The sequence below is a fragment of the Cyanistes caeruleus genome, chromosome 4 (genome assembly GCF_971803275.1).
Source record: "Cyanistes caeruleus chromosome 4, bCyaCae1.hap1.1, whole genome shotgun sequence".
NCBI lineage: Eukaryota > Metazoa > Chordata > Aves > Passeriformes > Paridae > Cyanistes > Cyanistes caeruleus.
This window is the reverse complement of record NC_141704.1, coordinates 10,832,124-10,851,159: the sequence shown is the minus strand read 5'-3', so window position 1 is coordinate 10,851,159 and position 19,036 is coordinate 10,832,124. Positions and strand designations below refer to the sequence as shown.

General features: G+C 36.3%; 1 protein-coding gene across 9 annotated transcripts in view; it reads left to right on the top strand.

Moving 5' to 3' along the window:
* Positions 1-2,552: 2,552 nt before the first annotated feature.
* Positions 2,553-19,036, top strand: part of CD36 (CD36 molecule (CD36 blood group)) — a 36,500-nt gene continuing 20,016 nt past the window's right edge. Inside the window, exons 1-3 of one of the 9 annotated variants that reach the window (XM_023919001.2) lie at positions 3,646-3,772; positions 4,852-4,983; positions 16,241-16,478. In XM_023919001.2, the coding sequence (XP_023774769.2) occupies positions 16,359-16,478 (120 nt within the window). In that variant the 5' untranslated portion in view covers positions 3,646-3,772; positions 4,852-4,983; positions 16,241-16,358. Of the gene's footprint in view, positions 2,887-3,595; positions 3,773-4,851; positions 4,984-8,011; positions 8,112-12,047; positions 12,288-16,240; positions 16,479-19,036 lie in introns of those variants that run through there. The other 8 variants (XM_023919003.2, XM_086886627.1, XM_023919000.2 and 5 more) reach the window with 8 other exon arrangements.

Below are 19,036 nucleotides of genomic sequence, written 5' to 3'. Positions count from 1 at the left end.
ATTCATAACTTTGTTAGGATCTCTTTTGATAAAAAGCAGGTAGAGCACTACTTCCAAGGGCTCTTAACTTTATAAACTCTATAAAAATCTATTTGTCATGTCGGAGACTTACCCACTGAATTTTTAATTAAATATTTTGTTTTTCCCTTAGAAAAATAATTTGGCTATCCCACTGTTTTACCTGAAGTTTCAATTACTCACATAATACACAGCACAATGCTTTAGCTTCTGAAAAAGAATGTGACATTCCCAATATATCCCATTTTTTTCATTTAACTAGAGATATGTTATGACAGATATAAATGTCAAATATTTGTTACTGTAATATTTCTTCATAAATATCACTCATCATTGCATGGTCTGTCTAGGTTAGCATGCTCCTTGCTAAGCCTTAATAGTGAACTAATTAGTCACTAATTTATTTTGAGTCATAAATGTTTAATTCATGTGATGGCTCTATTATGTATCCAAAACCACTTAACACAAACCATTGATTGAAATTCCATCTGCACTCTGTGCTGCACTCCATGAAGCTTAAGCTTCATGCACTGGAAGCACAGAATGTTTGAAAACTTTTAATTGCTAATCAATTGAATATTAAATTGACTTTTACTAATTGCAACATGGTGGAATAAAGAACATGAAAAGAAAGAGAACAAAAACTTAGTGAATTAGATAATACATGAGAATTTATGCTGTGATTATTTAACAAAGAGTATTATGAGCTCTTTGAACAGCGATGAAATTTATCCTGAGTAAAACCCAGGGACAATGTTTATAGGCTGATTAAATCCTAGTCACTGTATGAAGTCTCACTAACTACGGTCACTTTTTGAGGAGTAAGCTCTTTTCAGAGAAATAAATCCCCAAATCAAATAAGTCTGAACTATAAAATGAGGATTAGAACAAATCAGAGAAAGCTTATATTGTAATTTTGTTTCTGCTCCCTTCTAAGGCCTCATGTGTTTGAGTAGGAGACATATCTGAAATAATGAAATTCCTTTAAAGCTTTGGATTCACTCAATACATGCCCTTATACAATGTGAATTAAACATGAAATATGGAAGTGGTATTTAGAGGAGGGGTAGCTGTAAAAGTGGGAGTCCCTTCATGGATGAATTTGATCATAAGACAGGGCAGATTACATAGAAATGCAGGAGCCACATCAAAGAGAGCTGTAGCACCCCAGCAAGCACCTCACTTTAAGCAGTGCACCAAGCATGGCAACACGCCAAAGAAATAGCTCTGTATTCCTGCCGTGTTCTTCAGGTGAGCAACCTGGATGGCATGAAAAGTATGGCTCTGCAAGGAACCACAACATAGCTGCAAAGTTAGGCACAAGTCCTCCCAGCCACATGCATTTCAGTGAGGCACAGATGGGGTTTTCCAAGGAAAAGGTAGTATTTTGCAGGGTGTTTGCATGGTGGAAAATGGCAAGAGGCAAAAAAAAGCTCAGCTTGACACTAAGTTTCAGGTAGATTCTTCAGAATTGAAGCAAGGCACCAGCATGTATGTTCATGTGTACATGAAGGCATATATAAAGTATTTAGATGGTCAAAACCAGAATATTATTGACCTCAGAGAGGAGAGCCTTCACATTTGACTAGGTCGAAGGAAAGTAAAATATCCACAGGAAAATATGCCCCCACGTTTGCTATTCAAGAAAATACCTTCTCACAAGCCTCGCCAGCTCATGAGTCAGCATATGCCTGTCATGCCAAGGCAAAAATTCTTCTCATTACATGCAGATGAAGAAGGAAAATACCAGGATCTGCTGGGTCTAAAAGTCTTTTAGTAGGTTTTTCATAAGGATGGAAGCTGTTTGCCATGAATGCTATTGGGAAGCTGAAAAACCACCTCCACTGCAGTTGTTTCTGTCTCTTTTAAGGAGATCCATAGATGTTATTGGAATATGCACACATTGTTCAGGTATGTGTGCATTAGAACCACAGGAAGACTAAACTACAGTCAGAGACATTGTAGTTATCCTGACAGATATCAGCTGATAGGTGTCCATGCTGTTTGTCCAATACACCAGAACGCTCCCTTGGGCACACAGACTGAAAAATACATTTCAGTAAGACTTGCAATGTGTAACTGCTGTTAAAACAGTGTCACACACAGAAGTACAGCAGGGAAAAAAGCTTCCTCTGCTGCATGAATGTGCAATGCTGAATGACCACACAAGACTTTTAGAGATACTATTCTGACATGGTTATCCTCTGAGAGGAGGTGGGCAGACAGCCTGGTAGTCTGGAGATCTGGGGAAAGGAGAAGTCTGAGATAGAATTGCAGAGTGAGAAAAGGAATTGTGAGAGCTAGACTGATGAAAAACTGACTAGAAAACCACTAAGAGAACAGAATCCAGCATGGAAGAAATAATTTCCAGAAACTGGAAAGACTAAACATTTATGTGTCTGCAATCCTATGGCTGCTACTACCCAGAAAGTCTTGGGAGTGTCCTGCTGAATCCTCTCCAATACCACTTTGAGAATCTAACAAGTGACTGTTGTTACTTTTTGCCTAAAACAGAGAAGCCTGTCTATAATTATAGAGAGGGTGTGTGCTTTGCCACAAACATGCCTGGGGTGTTTCATGTTGTGACGACATGTTTACAATTCTGTAATCTTTAGCCTATCTAATTGTAAGGATTTTTTTTTTAAAAATGCTAAACACTAATGAGTGCTCTGACTTCTCAAATCATAAGAAAAAGATGAAGGATACATCCCATTTCCTTTCTAGCTTTTGTGGGTTGGAAGGAAGGGCACAGCACTGGTTTTGGTAGCCCAGTATTCAGCTTTGCCACTGAACCTGCCTGGCACTGTATTCAGAAAACTCTGAGCTGTTCCCATCCACATCTCAGATCCTTTCCCAGTTCTGGTGCAGGTAAGAGGGGAAGAATTTTTTCTTTTTAATTATTTTCTCTTTTCTTTTCTTTTCTTTTCTTTTCTTTTCTTTTCTTTTCTTTTCTTTTCTTTTCTTTTCTTTTCTTTTCTTTTCTTTTCTTTTCTTTTCTTTTCTTTTCTTTTCTTTTCTTTTCTTTTCTTTTCTTTTCTTTTCTTTTCTTTTCTTTTCTTTTCATCTGCTTCTTTGGGTATGGCTGAAGCTTCTCAGTTTTAATTTTCTTAAAAGCAGGAGGACTTTGAAAAGAGTGCTGAATGACAGCTGTGCAGCAAATAGGTAATGGGTAGAAATACTGTGTGCTTTACTGTTCCGAGGCTTTAGGAAGAAACACAAACAAGACTACAGTATTAAGTCACCAAACTTAAATTATTATTTATAATTAGCCTTTTCAGGTAACACTTGTCTGTGGTGTACCAAAGAACACTGATAAATATGATTTTCTTTTGCAACCAGCTTTTTGATTAACTGATGGTGTGAGAAGGCTATGTACCAGAATTTAATACAGAAGGAGAAAAGAGAAATAGAAGAAGGAGAAATGTATCAAGGGAGATTGGAGGAAAATAAATGTTAATGCTAAGGAACAAGGACAGAATTGATCAAAAGCAGTAAATTCTGGATAAAAGGGGAAAAAAACCCCAGGGGATAATCCAAAGAGGGAGGAGACAAACTAGGGGAGATGCTGTGAGATGATAGGGTGGAAGGTGAGAGGCACACACAGAGCTGGAGGCGGGAGGAGATTCCTGGGGCAGGAAACAGGGGTAAAAGAAAGCATTTGTAGAAAAGGAGGCAGAAGTCTGGCAACAAGCTGGAGGCTGCAGCTGTGAAAGGAGCACAGGAAGCAATCAATAGGATTCCAAGAAGACCAAAGGTAGAAAACCAGCGTTTACATAGGGGATGGGTCAGAAAATATGCAGATTAATGCAAATTTCAGGAATATTTTTTTATTTGTACCTTTTCCTTGTCACTTGATTTTCTGTCTAACTTTAGAGAAGCAGAAGTTTCATAGAAAACCAGGTTAAGAGGTTTATGCCATGGAGTGCCCCTTGAGTTAGTACATATGCAGTTTTATAGCACCTGTCATAATAACTCACCTCCAAGGTCCTTATAATCCTCTGGGACAGCTATTATCTTAATTATGAAAGCACTTGGCAGACAGGCTGATAACTGTTGCTATTTGCTGTAACTTTCTGGAAGGAGGTCCTTTATAGGCTGTTCAAATAAAAAAAAATAATACAGTGCTTAATTATTAATATTTTAATAATTTTAGAAAAATATCAGCCCTGCTATGATAAAAGGATGTAGAAAAGATCCAAAAAGACAGGCAGAGGAAACAATAGCACTGTCACTTGGTTTGGATGTTTTTTCAGACAACCAACTTCTGAAGCAAAGCCTGTGGAAATGCTAGAGAATCTTGTGAATTTATACAGCTGTACTCACAGCTGGAATCCCTCATGCTGACCTGTCTCTATGCTTTGTGAAAATAAATAGAATAAACCCAAATCTGAAGAATTACCTCTAATATGACATGTATTACCTGGCTTCCATTACTTTATGGGGATTAAATGGGATTAGACCGTGTTTGCAAAGAGTTACTGCAAAGAGCAAAATCAATTAAACTTGTTCTGGATTGGCAACAGGAACCCGAAACATTGCCTCCAATTGCAGAGGCTAAAGGGGTGAGAGGCAAAGGCTGGTCCTGAACAGGTATTTTAGGGCTGGTCTTTCTTGTAAAGCATAAGTGTGAGAGGGTATTACCTTGGGCTCAGAGCTTTCATAATTTCTTATCACTGGAGACAGCTTGCCTACAAGGGAGTTTAGAAGGTCTGTGCAGCTTTCTCTTTGTGGCTGAGACAAGATCAAACTGTCTGGTGGGGCACTGGGCAGCAGGGTTGCTTAGGGCTGCTAGGGAAACTCTAACCTTCTGTTAATAAGGAGGTAAATTTGCAGGCTCTTCTGCACCTCTGCAATTCCTTGTGGCAAGAGTTGTGAGAGCAGCTCTCCCTCCATACGGGTATGTGACCCTGCTCCTGGGCTGGAGGCAGATTCTGAGCACACAACTGGATATTGTATAAACTTCTTGTAAGTGTATTATGGCATTCTATAACTTGCAAAATGTTCCTAACTGCTCGTTACTGAAAGCAAAGAGAGATGTCATTCAGCCTCTACTTCTTGACTCTGTATAAATCCAAGAAAAGTTAATTCACTAAAAATTATAAAGACTAAATATACTGGTAATCAAATTATTTCACTTGCATATCTTGATAATATTGTGTATATTGCTAATATTTCACTGTACATTGCAACTAGAAAGAAATATATTAAAATTTTAACTGCAGAAAATGTATTAATCATTTGCCATGTATCTTATATATATATATCTTGTATATGCCTTACTATCTTATAATTAATTATAAGATAATTATTATCTTGTATATAGAAGTCTATTATATAAGCAACTAAATATATGTTATAAAAATATGAGTAGAGATATCAAGTTTATGACTCTATGCATTTAATAACTGATATAAAAGAACATATGAAAGATACTGTAATAAATATTAATTACAGGAATTGTATAATTCTTAATTAAATGAAAAAAACATATATATATATGCATTTCAGTGTAGTTTTAAAACTATTTTTTGTGTAATAAATATGCTAATGTAACATAAATCAATTTTATATGGAAATCCTGAGATTAAACCCATAAATATAGCATAATCATATGCTATTTTGGTGATTTATTTTCTTGACAATTGACACAATAACTATATTTACTCAGTGATTTTTTTTTTAACTTGGCAAAAATATCCTACTCATAAAAATATGTAGTCTGTAGTTGCTTAGTTTGGGTTTTTTTTTTTTCTTGTCCTCAATCAAGTGAGACTTCAAAAACATTTATATAATTGGGACAACCAGGAAAATTATCAGAAATGTAAGGAGCCTGGGTTAAATTACTGTATTTTAGGACTATTTTTTTCTGTAACTGATAGTTATGTGCATATTTCTGTAACATGTTTTCATCTGAAAGAACAATACCATATCTTTAGATTGAAAATTACATGATCTGAGAAGTTCAGGGTATCATCAGTTCCCTCATGCATTTACTGCTAGTGCGCAGAAATTCCTGCTGGTACTTTTTCTACTGCTCTGTTCTTCATAGGTGTTAATATTTCTCAATACATCATGATATTACACAATTTTGCATAATCTCTTTAGTTTCTGCCAAGGGATCTCCTGTGGCAAGGGTAATTTTATTTTTTAGTGTTGGGGTTTTGGTTTTTGTTTTTTTTTGTCTGCATGTAAATTATGTTTGATTCCTTTATTGTGGCAATGAAATATCTTCTCAAGAAAAATATGAAAAAAGGAAAAAAAGTCCTTTTTTGTATTACAAGAAGTTTTTCTCTACTCCAGCCTCCAATTCTGGTTCCCTGAGTGGAGTTGGCAGCTGCCTCAGGGGTAGCTTCAGTAAAACTTTCTTCTTGTGCTGGCCTGATGGGGAGCAGGGCTCTTCCTAGTTGATGGCTTGGCTTTGGTGTTTGAGGCTGGACTGAAGCCCCAGGGAAGATCTTCTGTACATTTTTCAGACCAAGGACACGTCTCCAGGTCTGGAACATGTAAACTGAAAGATAAGGGTGTCAGTCATTTGACAGGTCTTTAATAGTAAAGAAGTCACCAAGAAGTTGACCTCAAACTTAGGTCTTCACAGCTGGAAAAATCCCCTGTACGTATGTTGTTCTTAATTATTATGGAGACAAAATTACAGTGTAGCTGGTAGGCAAAAACTAACATAAGGACTACCCAGTCACTCTTCAAAACCACTGACATTGCCTGGGATGATTCATTATGGTGACTATTTCTCAACCAGGTATTGCACTAGTGAAAGATTTTAGAATTACTCCATTATTCTGTGACTTCTGATCTAAGGAGAAGAGTTTTGCAAGAAATGGAATATATCCAAGTGGGGATAAGATTTACTAAATTTCTCCTGACTTTCAGAAGATGTTTGCTTTAAATCTTTTGTCCCCTGCCATTGGAAGCCTCCTCTCTGTCCCCTCTTTGTAATGTTTAAGACAATATTTTTCTCAGTAGCATTGCCTTATTTCAGGGCTCAACCCACTTCAAGTGTCATAGAACCAGGGGAGTAACAAAGACTGGGAGGAAGAATCTGTTACTGCAGAACACCCAAGATAAGAAGAAATTAAGGAAGACAGCCTGACAATGATAGAATTGTAAACACCAATGAGCGCCAGGCCATCCAAGACAAGAAGCCAGCTCAGCACAACTCAGAAATAGTCAAATACTAAACACTGGATATATTAGATAAGCAGAGCATATAAAAATTAACAGCATATTAAGAGCCCTTATTGTTTTACTTAGGGTGATAGCTTTGTGGATTTGCCACACAACACCCATCTTTGTGCAAATATGAAACAACAAAGCCCTTGGCTCTGTCTGTGGTTGACTCACTGCACACTGGGGGATGAATCCTAATTTTTGGAGCAGCACTTAGGTTCCACTGAGAAATGTCTCTAGCATTAATAGACCAAAGTAACCCTTTCAGTAGGAGATTTTCATAGCCCTTCACTCTTCCACACTCACAAGAATTCTGTGTTATAATATTACACAGTTTCTGTATCGGATTCTGTTGTACTGAGTTCCTTCTTATCTTATGTTCTCAGTTACTCTCACATAAACCCACAGGAGTGGAAGAATCAGAGTCTGGTCTATCCCTGCTGCTTTTGAGCTTTCTTCACTTAACACCTCACCTAAAGTCCCTTGAAAACAAGTTTTAAAAGTGATTTTGAGGACTGAGAAAGGCAACAGTTTATGCATGACACAATCAGTGAAGAAGAGCTCAAAAGCAGGATCTCCAGGGGAAAAAACTTAAGCAATTGCTGGGTTTTCCATCACCCATTTTCCCCTTAAAGAACTTCACTACTGTTTGATGGAGGAACTCACCAGTGACAGGAGCCAAATATATCACACTGTTTCCACTGTACTGCTGCCAAGTTGGCTTGAGCAGCTGGTATTTTAGGATGTTTTTCCATATCGTCAGGACACTTTGAGAACCACAAGGGACAGCACCTTAGGACCTAACACTTAACAGAGCTGGGAAAGCTACAGCTGGGAATCTCTGGTGGGTAATGAAGGAACTATACAACAGTTTGAGAAGAGTCTTCCAAGCTCTTGTGGGGAGAAATAAGGTATTAATGCATGTTGGGGAGAATTTTTTTCAGGAGGTTGAATAATGTTTAAAAATAAAGTTTTCTCTTTGAATTTTCTGTTGTTTCACAACTTGTATGCATTTTCCAGAACCTTGTGCCGCTGTTCTGGTACCATCAGTATGGTGCACTGATGTGGAAAGGAAATTAAAGACCTTTTTAGGGACTTTGAGTAGAATTGTTCTAACATTAACATTCTAATCATTAGATACCTAACTTAGGTCCATTGTTTTGATTCTTTGCAGTTAAAGGGGAGACATCAGTACCTCTAAAAGATATGCATTCCCTGGAACTGTTCAAAAATAAGTAGTTGTAACTCTTTGTGTTATGGTTTAGTGAACATGGTGGTACTTGGTCAAATGCTGGACTTGATGATCTTGGAGGTCTTTTCCAACCCTGATGATTGTATGATTATATGGTTCTATATTTTCATGCCTAAGAAAACATTTCAAGTACTTGGGATGAGTTATGTTTATTCATCTCTAGTGAGAGGAAAGGAAAGCAGTTTGTCTCCCTTAGGCCGGATGCCTGCTTTTAGCTGGATAAGTTTGTTGGTAATAAATATTTGTCATTAACTTAAACAAGAAAAATAAATAATATGAAACTATGCCCTTCTTTTATTTTAGAGCCTTATGGAAAAGAAAGTAAAAAGAAAGCTGAAGCACTAAAATATCTTTGTTCTTCCTTGCTTTCATGTGAGGTGACCTGACTGATAAAACTCTGTTGTATCCTCTGGCTTTTGGAAAATGAGGTGACATAAAATAGCAGTCACTGTGAAAATAGATAAGACAGAAATAGGGAACATGAAATTCAGGAATCATATTAGTTCTGCATTATAATTGTATGATTTGTGTGTTATACATTCATTCTCTTTATGTGAAATTTGTGAAGATAGGCCATGTTCACTCTAGGATGGCTCTTGTGAAGTGGAAGTGAATTGTCAAAGCTGGTCTGAGTGGATAGCTCATGTGCTGCTTCTCATGTACTGTGTGATGATGTGATGATATACAGAAGGTTTTGATTTCCTTAGGAAATCAAATGAACTTTCATGAATATAAAATTTCTCTCCCTATAAAGTAGTACCTCATAGTACCTCCAACACACACAGAGAGGCAGAAATCTCACCTAGCTGGTGACATATTGCATATTTTCTTTTTTCTTCTCCAAATGATTCATTTTCATCATTCTCCTCAAAAGAACTAAGGGCACATGAGTGAACATGAGTGTGTTGAATCAGAAAGAGCTTATTTGGGGGCAGAAAACGTGGTTGGTTTTTTGTTTGGGTTTTTTTTCATGTATATATGTATGTTTTTTCTTTTGAGAGGGGCAGGTTTAATGATTTAATTTTTCACTACTGAGCAAGGTACAACTCTTCCTGTGGGACTTTTCTACTTCCTGTGAAGAAGTCAGGCCACTGAGTGGTGACAACAGGATTTTCAGTAGAGACAATAGAAGCCACATAAAATAATGCTAATATAATAAACTGGGTAAATAGTAAATTTGTGCATAAACTTACCATGGAAAAGAAGTAAACCTAATTCCTTCCACCTTTGTGTCAAAATCAGGGAGAGTACCCAAAAGCTTATAAAAAATCATGTCTTGGATGCTGAGAATATTAATCTCATCTTTTGCCCCAGGGGCTGGCATTTTACCTAACACCTAAAAAGTAGATTTTGTTGGGTGTTTTTTAACAGTTAATGTCCTTTAAAAGTTCAGAGGGTGCAAAAGCACGGACAGGACTTTCCTGGAGCTTTCTAATTTGCTTCCTAATGTCATCTAACATATGTTAGCATTTCCACATCTGAAAAAGAATTAATGTTAACATTAGTTTTTATAAGCTTCTTGATAGGCAGTTAAAGAAAAGTCCTGAGTGCAATAACTGGGAAACACAGAAATATGAACTCATGCTGTGCTATACTGTACAGCAAAAATTCCCACAGGAATGTGGGAATGTTTATGTAATCATCTTGAAAAATCAAATTCTATGTACCATAAAGGTATGTCTGATAGAATGGATCTTAATATTAAAAAAAAAATAAATAAAATAAAAGGGAGACATAACCTATTTAGGAGTCTCAGGGCATATAGGAAAGCACCCTAAAGAAAGTGTTTTCCAAAGGGCTCACTATTAGATAAGCCATGAATAACACTCATCTCTCCAGCATTTTCTTGTCAGTAGCATGTTTACTTCAGAAAATGTATGTGGACTTCATTTGGAAGTAACAATGGCATTTCCCTTTTTCTGCTTCCTGCAGTTTCCTGTGTCTTCATGAGGCATGTGAGTGTCATTTACTCTGTTTCTCCTTTTTGACAACTTTTCCTTGTGGGCAGTTTTTCTGTTGCTGCACCATTGGGGCCTCTGAAGAAGTGCACAACTGTTTGTTTTATGCATTTTTCCTCTGTTGCTGTGTCTCTACTTTCTCTGCAACCTCTGAACTCTGATATGAAGCCAGAGGACACAGGACCATTAAATACTTATGTTTTGTTTTAGTTTGTTTTAAAGATATAGAAATGACTGACATCCAAAAGTTTACAGCTTCTCTGTGATCTTCCCATCCTTTTAGCTGGTTTCTGCAGTTGACCCAGGCAGTCCTCATTTCACTGCCAAGCCCTGCTGCCAGAAGAGATTTTGCTAATTCAGGATGATAGTAGGATATTGTAAATCATAATGCTAGGTGATACAATTCAGCATGCACGTGTTGAAAACTGAACATCATTACATTGACAGCAGCAGATTCCAACAAAAAACTCCAGTAGATATTTCCTTCATGAGGGGTGCACACTGACTCCCACACACTGCAAAAAGAGAAAAGGAGCATGGTAGGGAGCAGCTTCACAGGCAGCAGTAAAGGAGGATCCCAAACCAGAACATCCTCAGGGGACCATCATAGGAGAACATGTACAATAGAAACAGTTAATGACAATAAAAGTAGCTCATGGCAAGCACAGTGTGGAGGACTGCTTAACTGTCAGCAGTAAAACATCTCTAATTAGAAAACAGAGAAAGACAAAATTTCTGCACATTTCAAGGATGAGAAGCTGGAGTTATTCAGGGTCACTAACTTGCCCTGTCAGTGAGCCTTGTACTGAAAACTGCACAAAAGGCTGTTTTCAAAAGACCAGGGTCACTTTCAGTCTTGCCTTCACTACTAGGAGGTTAAAACCTCAAATTCATTAATTTTCATCCACCTTAGATTTGCTTAGCAGAAATAGATTAGAAAAAGGTAGATTTTTCCACAAAAGCTAAACTTCCAAGTAGACCAGCATAAAATGACAGAACAGCAGTCAGTCAAAACAGATAGAAAATATTTCTGAATTGCAAACTATTCAGTGCTGTACTGTCAAAGTCTGGACCTAAGAATCTATTTTTAGGAATATTTTCTCTGTCATAATTAAGCCAAATAAAAGTCACTTCCTCTTGCTGCTGCCAGAGGAATCTTTTACAAAAATCTATTCATTGAATTTACCTGAGACAAAGAGGTATTTATAAAATATTTATGCAAAAGTTTGCCAAACTCTTATTATTTAGTAGTAGACACTGTGATGGAGAAATATGTTGGTTGACAGAGACGTCAGTGTAAAAAGAAATGATTTTTAGATACATCCAGAAAAAGAAGCTTCTGGGATGATGTTCATTGAACTTCCAATAAAATAGGAAGAGCCTTCGCACTTTGTAAGGAAATGTTGTATCTGATACCTGAAAAGAAATCCTATTAAAAATATTCTGAAATTTCTTAATTTTTATTATTTGAAAATTCATTATCATGATGAGTAAAATATAAATATGCAGATATGAAAGAAGAGACTAGAAGCCAAATACGTAAGTTACCCTTTTGTCTCCTTGACCTTTGACTCACTTGGATCAAAACTGGATAAAGATTGCAGTTGCTAAGTATATTACCATGAGATATAGGTAGTGGCTTTTAGTCAGGCTGTAAAAATAACCCCTTCCCCCAGCAGCAGTACAAGTTAACTTTTTCTTCTGGCAAAAAGATAAAGAGGGAACTGACGTCTCTTGGAATATATAACCACTCCCTCGCAGCTCCCAGCCTATGTGCTTGGTGGGGAGATTTAGCTGCTTGTCTGCTGGTAACTTGATGCAAGTCATGTGCTAAGTACTTCTGTGTTCAGCTGAAAAATCAGTTGCCCTTATTCAAGGTGAGTCATATGATACAACATTTAAAATCAGAGAGTTTTCCTCAGGAATATTTTTAAGGTCAGTTTGGTGGAAGTTCTTGAAAATACTTATTTCTAATGCAAAATAAAATGGAAAGATTTTACAAAGCTGCTTGCAAGTAAAAGTGACATTTTACATGGATGAGTGAAATGGTTTGTTACTATGATAACATTGGTGTTTTATGTTCAGTATAGCTGGCTTTTCCAATTGCATTCTGTCTTTTGATATTTAATGTTCTTGAAAGTACAGTTCTGGAGTCATGTGAATTTATAAGAAATGCATATTTTGAAGTAATTTTTTCTAACATTTACTGTTGCAGCTAAAAAGCTTGAAACTACAATTTCAAAGAACATCAAATATATAATGAGATTATTTGTATTTTACAAGGGCTTGCTTTAAGCTGATGTACAGAAGCTTAAATTGAGTAGTGAAGAAAGTATTTAATAACATTTTGCATCTCTCCTATACAGTTTCTTATAAATTGACTTTCAGATATCTGAATGGACCATTTTCATTGTTATGAATTAATATTCTCTTAAAGATCTTTGAAACAATATTAAAAAGTACATACCCAACACTCTAGAATGGGGTGAAAGATCTTATTAATTCCAGTCAAATCTGAGTGTAAATGATATAACAGCCTCATAGACCATAACTAATTTTGTTATGGTACTTTCTATTCTGCTTAAGGAACATAATTTTCCCTTGAATATAAATTCCTAGAAAGTGAATTCTTATTGGAAATTTCTACCTTAATCTTCATATTTTTAATTCAGTTCTGATAGATGAGAATAGTGTGTTGACTTCTATATGAATTAAATGTTATGGTATGAGTGCTCTTCACTCACAGTTGTGTAATTTATAGTTTGAATTGCATAAATTTGGATGTCTAGACTGTGATTACATTGTGCTTGGTGGGAGAAGGGTGAATATTTTTCAATTTGCAGAACCTTGGAATAGACACAAGTTGTTAGCAATCACTTTCTTTCTAGCTGTTCATTTCTAGTACTCCTGAGAGATGCCTAATCTGCCAAAAAAAAAAAAATCATTGGAAAAGCTTTTAGAAACTTAAGTGGAAATGTATTTGGTGGAAATTATATTACTGTGGAATTTGAAAAGCTTCAGTATGCAAGTCAAGAAAAAAAGTCTGATGATATTAAAAGACACCCTTAAACATTTCTGAAATATCTAATTTTAATTTTAAATTTTAAAATGTGTGTTTCCACACTGGAAAAAAAAAAAAAAAAGCTTGTATTGGGGGAAAAATCGAGTGGAGTTAGGTACTTTTCAGAATCTGATTTAATTGAAATGTCTGCTTTTCCATAGATTTGCTACAATATGTAACAGCAATCAGATTTTCAAATCCCCACATGACCTACCCAATTAATTGCCTTCTACTGTTCTGTCTTTACCAAACTAAGGGTCCTGATCTCAGCCTAGCTACAGCAATACAAGATTTAGCCCAAGCTATTTTCACTTAAAAGTTCCTCAAGTCTAATAAATTTCTGACTTAAATATACTTTGAAATTTGTGGTTAAACACATTCACTACATCAAAAAGCCTTTAATGGCTTTGGAGTGGGAAGCACACAGAATGACCTGGTGGCAAGTGGACAGACAGGCTGAATTTTATAATAAGGATAGTAGGGATATTTTTCCAAGTCTTTTGACTTTTCCAAACAGTCTTTTGGTCATTCTGCTGGAAAATATCCAAGGAGAAATTCTTAGCATAACAAACAATCTCAAATGTTCAGAAACAGACATTGTCAAAGGCAAGGGAGGCATAACCTGCTGCTGGTACAAGAGGTGGGTTTCCAGTGCAGTTAGAGGGAGGTGTCTGGTGACAGGTAGAAATGTGACATAACTGTGAGTTTAGGATGACAAGGGAGGACACATCAGTGGCCCGCTGACCATGGTACTGTTACAAATCCATATTGTGATATTGGCTTTCGCAAGTATTAGGATGAATATTATATGTTAAATACTTCTTGGCTATGTATGTACTTTTCCTCTTGCTAGCTAGTTTTAAGCTTAAGGGAATTTTATGGTACAAAGCAAGGAAACCCCAGAGGGCAAAGACAGTGGGGCCAAGCTGTTATCAGAAGAAGGACAGTGAAGGCCAGGCTGTTAGCAGCAGCCAGGACCAGGCTGGTGGCAGCAGAAGGACGTGAAGCCCAGCTGTCACCAGTGGCAGGACGAGGGGCCCAGACAGTTATCAGCACTGACTGCTTGCAAAGAAAGGAAATCAAATTCAAATAAAATGATGATCAGCAAAAATAAAAACCATATGAAGCATTCTCTGAAGAGGTGGGTTCAGGGCGTAACCATGCAAAATTCTTATTAGAAAAGTTTGAATATGCATTAAAAGCTCACAGCAGGAGGGGATAAAAAGAATGTTCCAAAGATATCAGGTGTGTTCCTGGCAACACGCCAGGGCACCTGGCCATTTTAACCCTTTGCTTTATTTCCTTTGTCTCCTAATTGTCTTTTTGTTTATATTCAACTTTTTTTATAATTTATTAAGAAAAGTGAATCTCGTTTTTCACAGTACCTAATCTGTTAGGGCACGTTGTATGTCCTTTCTGTGATAAAAGGATCACATAACTGATTAAAGAGAATAGAACACACACTGTTCCCTATACCTGCTTTACTGTTTAGAAATTCATGAAGCCCTTCTGATTCTTTAGTCCTCATGAGCAAACTGGTTGACTTGTTCTTCCACTTCATCTTTCTGTTTTCCTTCTCTCTGTGTTTGGCCTTGAATATGTAATTAACTCTCAACTAATACCTGCTTGGGAATTGATTTAGAGATGGTCACAACATATTTACAAGCAGAAATTATTAAGAATAAAAAGGAGATGGAAGTGACATCTAACACAGAAAAGGGCAGATTTTTCTGTTAACTGGAGATCTAAAGCAAATAACTAACTTGAAAATCCTGTGTATGTGATTATTTCATAATAATAAAGAATAAATTACAAATTAGGCAGCTCTTTGTCTCAATTATTCATAAACAATAAAAAAATCAGAAAAAAATATCACTGGTAGTTTGTACTTTACCACTTCAGCTCTAGTGTCATTCTGATTTTCTTTACAACCCCTTTCACTAGGGGCCAGTTTGTAAGATATATTAATATATATTACTAGCGACTCTTATTTTCCAATGACTAATCACAGACATTTTTCTTCTGAGACTGAATAATCTTGAAATTTTAGGCATTAACTCTTTCAAAGATGAAGCTCTAGTCTTGCTTTAAAAATTCCGATGTTCTGTAAGGCAATTGGGATTGATGAAATTAGTTGGTGGCAAGAATTCAGCTGTAAAAGAGAAATCCAGTTGTGCCTTTGTCATGACGTTGCTGAAACAAAGTTCTGGCTGTTCAGTAGAGGACCATGGACTAATAGAGAGCTGGAAAGAGGCTCCTTTTAGAGGTTGCCTTTCCCACGGAGATGCTGATGGGTTTTGAGGACTTTCTTACTGGCACAGGGCAGGAACAGCCAGGGGAGTGTAGCTCCTGCTTTTGCCTGAAGTGGGAGCCATGGGCATGGCAGGTGAGATAAAAGCAGAGCTCTCTATACCCTCCTCCTTTGGCAGAGGGAGATTTAAAGATGTCTACAGCAGGAAGAATGTCCTATGAATAATAACAATGTCAGCTTGCCCTAATGTGACAGAGCCAAAAAAAAAAAAAAAAAAAAAGACTGGTGAAAAAAACTTTGCAGTTTGTTTAGGCAACTGGAATGAAGAAAGATCATCATATGTAACAAGCAATTAACTTGGCAAAAGTACCTGCAACTTTTTTTTTTTTGTTTGTTTTTTTCTGCCTGCAGCTGGCCGCTGTCTGTTTGACTTGTTATCTTCCTACCTGCCTCATGTCTTGTGCTTTGTACTTTGAGCTTTGGAATTTGATTTTTTGTTCACTTTTTGCTTATATTAGCAGCTTCTCTAAGGAAGATCAGCGAGTCTGTTGAGATCAAGAAGTGAGGAAAACCATCAAGCCTTACAGCAAGGATATTTTTGTACCCTGTTTACCTGTACCCTAATAAAAAAGAGGAATGGCCTGTAACAGGAACTGTGGGCTCATCACTGGGGCCATCATCGGTGGTGTACTGGCCATCTTTGGAGGAGTTCTAATACCAGTTGGAGATCATCTTATAAGCAAAGCAGTAAAAAAGGTACTTTTATTTTTCTCACCTTCCCTGGACATATGGTTTGTGGTTATTGAATAGTCATTATTTTTATATCTTATGTGTTAATTCTGGTTTGCTTTTTTTTTTCTTTAACATAGTTTTTATAAATTAGATGCTCCAATCTTCTCTGGAAATATATGCAACAGCAAAAGTTTTAAAAATATATTCATTATATTGTCACATTTACTTATTTGCTCTGTCTTGTGATTCACATTAGAAGGTAAAATATTGTGTTTTCAGAATGCAATTTAGAAGCAAGTGGATTTTATTTTTGTTGTATTTATGATAGTTTATTTTTTCTTTATATTTTCCTTTTTTAATTTTTTTAGGAGTTATTTTCATACTTTGGTGTTCACTCCATGCAGTTATATACTGCAAATAATCTGAACAGTCTTCTTCTGCAGAATCTAAGCTTACACTTCATGTATCCAGCTCACATTCTGTGATTGTGTGATCCCAGTTGATGTTCTCCACATGACTAGAGGATCTAAAATGCATCTCTCTGTTTTGAGTGTGAAGAATGATTGAAGTAGAATGCTTTAGACCTGGCAGACACAGGTTTTTTTCTGATTTTTAGATTATGTCCCTAAAATCTAGATTATTTTGTAAAGAAAACAGAAAGAAATTACTTAGATCTTTGGTGAAAAGTGTACATAACTGGAGGTTTAAATTGTGGAGTTATCTGGAATGGCAGCCCTGGAGTGTCCACTGTGGTGACAAAATCTCCTTGGGGTCAGGGCAGCCAAGGTTGGTTCTCTGAATGTTAAAAATCTGATAATCTTAAGATCCTGGTTTATTGCTTAGTCCTGCTATTGATCTTCTGTGGTGTTGAAGATTGTGGACATGTTGGAGACACTTGTCCAAAGGCTCTTCTGGAAGAGCAGCCTTAGCTCAATAGCTGTAGAAGTCAAGTAAGGAGGTGGACACCTGAACTGTCAGGAAATATTGAACTGTCTGTTGAGGCCTTGGCTATATTATAATATTATTTTTTTTAAAAAATTGAAAAAAATGGCTCCTATATATCATCTTATTTTTTTCAGGTAACCTAATAAAAACCAGCCTGTAGAGAAATTTTCCAATTGTTAGTGTATTTTTCAAGAATTCAAATTTTAAAGTTTAGAGAGAATAAAAAAAAAAATCTCACTAGATAATGCCTCAACTGCCTTGAAACATTTTACAGAGGAGTCACACTCTCTATATTTGCAAACAATTTTAGTTGTTTGCCATATTGAGGAAATGACAGGTTTTCTAGAAAGTACATAAATTTAAAATTATGTATACCTCCTTATACTGAATACTTAAATTAATCCTGCATGTTGTCTCATATCATTCAATATTTTGAAAGCAAATTACAAATGCTGGCAGTGTTATGTGCTCATCCATTTACAAACAGTAATGAACCAGTTATACAGCATGGTTTGTAAATGCCTACATACTCAATTATACCTGCGTGAGTCCGTGGTGGTAAAGCATTAGAGGGAGTCATTTTCCCCTCAACCACTTTTTAATTTTCTGCATTGTCATCGTGCTTCAGATGCTTGTATCTATTTGAAGACAGCTTGTTTGATGTATATATAAAAAAAAAATTGTACCAGTAATCACATAAAACATAAAAGAGTAAATTTGTAGAGACTTTATTTACTGGAGTAAATAGCTATGTTTTTTTCCTAAGCACAAGTCATACCAGACTATTGTCTTTCTGTTTAGTATGCTGATTATTCAGTGACATCATAAGATTCTTGAGACAATTCCGTTTCAGACAAGATGGGCCAACAGCTGAAATATGTGATCAGTTCAGTAGATGCTCCAGAGGGACCTGAATTTATCTAATTCTGATTTTGCTGTGTTTATGAAAGGTCTGTTAATAAGAACAAATTTGTTATTCTTTGCAGTTATATTTAGGATAAATATGGAGCTGACTGCAAAGGAAACAGTTCTTCCAAGCAGAGAGTGCTCAAAATACATTTTTTTTCTGAAATATTTCACTTTTGGAAATGTTTTTAAGGAAAATCTTTGGTAGAAACAGATCAGTTTCCATGACAAATTTGTTTGGAATTTCTCAAGAATAGGGATCACAGGACAGGAAAAAAACAGTGAGATGTTCTTTCAGATATGGCCTGTAAGCATTTATATGGAGCAGCCTGCCTAGGGAAGAATTGTATTCACCAGCCCTGGAAGTGCTTAAAAAATTAGTAGATATGGCACTTCAAGATATGGTTTAGTGAACATTGCAGTCAGACTGGATGACCTTGGAGGTCTTTTCCAACCTTATTGAATCTATGTTATTTCCATTTTTACTCATATGAGGAAAAATCTAAGAGAAGTCCTCAGCCACTGGGTGAAAACAAAACTCAGTATGCCATATTTCTAATGAAAGGTAAAAACTGTTTCAGACACAACCAGTAAAGGCAAAATCTCCTCTTAAATTCTTCAGCATCGAAGCTTGAAAAAAGTCCCCTAGTTTTTCTCCTGGCTATCCTATCTTAGAAAAAATTCCAGTCTTTTTCATGGTAGTAGGACCAATTCTATATTTTTGGAGGAAA